The 3,975-nt window shown below is 37.5% G+C and overlaps 2 protein-coding genes across 2 annotated transcripts in view; both read right to left on the bottom strand.

Moving 5' to 3' along the window:
* LOC104743480 (mediator of RNA polymerase II transcription subunit 23-like) overlaps positions 1-1,268 on the bottom strand; it is a 7,165-nt gene extending 5,897 nt beyond the window's left edge. The window contains exons 1-3 of the mRNA XM_019235492.1: positions 1,036-1,268; positions 846-945; positions 8-725 (exon numbers count right to left, since the gene is read on the bottom strand). Of these exons, the coding sequence (XP_019091037.1) occupies positions 8-725; positions 846-945; positions 1,036-1,196 (979 nt within the window). The 5' untranslated portion in view covers positions 1,197-1,268. The remainder of the gene's footprint in view (positions 1-7; positions 726-845; positions 946-1,035) is intronic.
* LOC104741042 (dynein light chain 1, cytoplasmic-like) lies at positions 1,463-3,463 on the bottom strand. The gene is made up of 2 exons (XM_010461811.2): positions 2,985-3,463; positions 1,463-1,833 (listed from the first exon to the last, which is right to left on the bottom strand). The coding sequence occupies exons 1-2, from the start codon at positions 3,213-3,215 to the stop codon at positions 1,675-1,677; spliced, it is 390 nt and encodes a 129-aa protein (XP_010460113.1). The 5' UTR covers positions 3,216-3,463; the 3' UTR covers positions 1,463-1,674.

The raw sequence follows: 3,975 nt of genomic DNA, 5'->3' as shown, positions 1-3,975 counted from the left end.
GATTCACCCTCTTCTACCAACAGCCAGATCACATCCAAACAACTCCGTAACCATTCAGCTAAAGTCTTCTCAGATCTCCACGACTTTCCTGCAGAGTCCTCAGTTCCCAGATCTCTCTTGTCCCAGTTCACAAGCCAATTCATCATGTACTGGAAAATCTCGGCATGAGTAACAGGTTTGAGATTAAATTCAACACCAATCAAGATAATCTTGCAACTGAGCTGACGGAGACTGTTGATAGCAGCAGCTCTAATCCGTTGACTGTTTCTCATAGCATTCTCTCTTACACTCTGGCCTGCCCTTGCAATCATCTGCTGCCCATTCTCCAAAGATCTAACCTGTGGGAAAGACATTCCCGGCTCATTCCCTGAAGGTGATGGAGAACCAATACCATGAGCTGCAGGCAACAATGACGTTGGATAAGCGGAATGATAATTCGACGAGCTAGCGATAGCATTCGCAGATACAGGAACTAAAGACTGTGAAGAAGTAGCAGAAGAACCAGCCGCTGCTGCAGCAGCTTGAGCACTTTGTGTTATGGACGCCTCAGCAGCAGAAACCGAAGAGAGAAGGGATGGTAAAAAAGTATCCCAATTGATATAACTAATCCTACACAATGTACGCAATGCAAAGAGAAGAAACTCAGCACGAGGCGCATGGTTGCTACATTGCACAACCAAAGGTATCAAAACTGACTCCGTAATCGTCCTCAATTGCTCTGGATCCTAATAAAGAGTTCGAAAAAAACAAACTTTAATGTCTACAAAATCACAAAGAGAAGCTAAAAAGATAGTTTAAAATTAAAAAACAAAAAAAAAAACAAAAAACAAAAAACGAAACTTTACATTGAATTGGGTTTGAAGCTGCTCAAAATCCAATATAAATTGCTCGTTTCTTGGGGGTAAGTCTCTGTTGGGAGCATGAACACGCTTCTGTGATTTGTTCCTAAATCAAAAGTATCAATCTTTTTAATCAAATTCGATAGTCAAGTTGAGATTGAATCAATTAACAAATCGAACAAGGTGGGAAACTTACGGAGGATCTCGGAGGGACTCATCGGGCTTAGGACGGCTTCCTCTCCCTAAGTAGAGATTGAAGAGATCAATGATAGCAGCACGAGCAGGGTGGAATTGGTAAGATCGTGATGACGAAGGCGTTGCAGCAGCGACTGTTGTTGTTCGCTGAGATTGTTCCATTTTTTTTCTTTTTTTGCTTCTTCACTGATTCTTTTTTGTTTTGTTTTGTGTTTCTTTGATTCTATTAAACCGGGAGGGTGCCAAATTGGTATTGGAGGTTTTGGGTTTTAAAGCCTCTCTTCAAGGAGACGAAAATGTCAACAGACACAAAGAACTCGAATTAAGTTAGTTGGCCTATTGGGTTAGTACTTAGTACCAATTAATCCGACAATTAAAGTCCTAAAAACTATTTTTAAACTCAATCCACTAAAGAGAAGTTGTTAGAAGAAGAAGAATATGTTGTTGCATTGTTGTGAAGTGGAAACAATAATTCACAAGAGAAAAAAAGTCACTTCTAATTACACAATAAGGAGCCGAGCCACAAAGATTTTTTCGTCTAGGCAGGGGAGATATTAACCCTGTGAATTACACAAGAGTGGTGAATACTACAATGACAAGAGAGATTGAAAGGGAAGGAGAGGGATCATCAGCTTTTGTCTCATTTTTGATCTAACGGCTCCACTGCGGTTTTGAAGAGAAGAACGTAAACTTTGTCGATCTGAAAATATATGAATCCTCCAATGGAATGAGTCACGTATGAACCAAAGCTTGTCCCAACAATGCAGTGCCATGCCGGGCCGTAGGCTGAATCGAAGTCCTGAAAATGTAAGACAGATGGAAAACTCACTTTAGTGGCTAACATAGAAGCTTAAGTTAGGAGAAAAATAGGAGAAAAGAAACATATGTAGGTCTCTTTCGAAATAAGAGATCCATTACCAGAACAAGAAGATAAAACAAGACAAACAGCAGAAGCTGACTCGTATGTCAATCATAAAAAGATAAGGGTAGTAGCCATTATTAAGAGATTAATTAATGAACACTGAGAAAAACAGTAAGCTGCAACCAGAGTGAGCACTATCTTTTTTTTTTTAACTCAACCACTTCATAAAAACAATGTATGAATCAATCAATGTCTCTACCTAGTCGAATATGATAAAAAATGAGGGATTCACAAATTTCTAGCAATCAAAAAGTGCTCCATTTCGGTCCACAAGTTAAAACCAAAAGCTAATCATCAAAGCCCCTCTAAGAAGGAATATTATCCTCACATTGTAAAGTTATAATCATCAAACAATGAGTCATATATACACTATGCAAAAAAAAATGCATAAATGGACAACTCTATATATGGGGTAGTAATGCCAAACTGGTTTATCAGAAGACAACCAAGTTCTGTAAAGAAGGTTGTATATGGGCAAGTTTCAAACCCTACGGCAATTGGCAAACATGCTTCAGAGTTTATCATTAGATAGCATCTAAATCTAACAGCACAAATGGTGCATGCTAGGCTTCATAAGTCATGGCCTAATTCAGCTCCAAAATCATCTCAATAAGCAACAAGAACATCCAGTTTCAAGACTCGTCACAAAGATCACACTTATACTAAACTGATCCTTGCAACACAAAAACGACCAAGTCAAGTAGACTAAAAAGAAGAAGCTACAAATAGAAAAGAAAACAACAATATATGGGACCATATATGAAATTCAATACTCTGCAAGTACACAAAAACGAAAATCCAAATTCAAGATTCATCACATAACAACTTACACACATCTTCAAACCAATCAAGAACGAAAAAGACAATATAACCCCACATTTTTCACAGAAAGCATGAGACTTTGAGACTTAGCCCTAAAACCCCAAAAGCAGTAATCAAATTTCAAAACTCACTCCACAATACGTAACCTTCAGTGAATCCAATTCAACCCAGATACAGAGAAATCAGAAGAGAGAAAAAGATCTAACCTTTTTGAGGGCAAGAGCGAGTCGTTTGTTATCAGCCTTCCCAGGCGTAGCATTCAAAATCTCACGAGACAAACTAAAGGCTCTGTTTTGTTGAGGCAAAGGCATATCTGAAGCCCTAACTCGAACATTAAACTCATCTTTCTGATCTTGATGTTCTTTGGCCTTCTTCTTCTGTATCAAGCTGTTCAAGAACTTGCTTCTTCTCTCTAGTTCTAGCTCAACTCCTTCCATCTCTATCACATCACTCGGCTAAGTAAGACCCTCTTCTTCTTCCCTCTTTCTCCCCTCCCCTTCTAAACGGAAAAAAACCTAAACACCCCTACTTAGTTCGTTAACTGTGTCGGAGCGAACACCATCTGTTTGACGAAATGTCTGAGGGATGAGATGAGATGAGATGGGTAAGGGCTTGTGGAGGAGACAAAATAGCGTTCTTTGTGTTAAGCGGAAAGGAGCCGCCCAAAGAAGACAAATTCCTAAATGTTAATGATTTTTACAAAACTTTTAATTTTGGGTTCGGAGTTTGGACGTTTGGTCATTAAACATTAATTACTCTTGTCTCCTCCTTTTCTCCCATTATTACTCTTCGTTTCTCCCTTACTCCCATGATTAAAAAACATTAATGATTCTTATAATTGCTCTATACATTTATTAGTTCGTGTGTAATTTGGAGAACCAATTAATGTAAAATACCAAATTCATTCTTCGGTGTTGCTTTCAAAATTAAGGAATGTGTATTCAATCAAATATTTTGAAGGAATTGAGTTTTAATGAGTCTTTAGATTATTTCAATTGAGGGAACTTATGGTATAAATCTTCCTAAATGTCATTGAAATCTAAATCTTAATATGTTTAACTAAAAAAAATCTTCTAAACCATCGAAATAACATTGAAACTCCGAAATGTAAAGAACGATATTCAATTCAGACTGCATTTTTGCTTCCAAATGAATTAAGATGAACAATTTGTGATTACAAATATATATATATATATA

Source organism: Camelina sativa, chromosome 14 (genome assembly GCF_000633955.1).
Source record: "Camelina sativa cultivar DH55 chromosome 14, Cs, whole genome shotgun sequence".
Lineage (NCBI taxonomy): Eukaryota > Viridiplantae > Streptophyta > Magnoliopsida > Brassicales > Brassicaceae > Camelina > Camelina sativa.
This window is presented reverse-complemented; position numbering and strand designations above follow the sequence as displayed.

Excerpts from the sequence above, each read along its gene's own strand:
- LOC104741042 (XM_010461811.2), bottom strand. The coding sequence starts at position 3,215 with ATGGAAGGAGTTGAGCTAGAACTAGAGAGAAGAAGCAAGTTCTTGAAC. Across the intron at positions 1,834-2,984 it reads TCGCTCTTGCCCTCAAAAAG|GACTTCGATTCAGCCTACGG; the intron begins GTTAGATCTTTT and ends TTACATTTTCAG.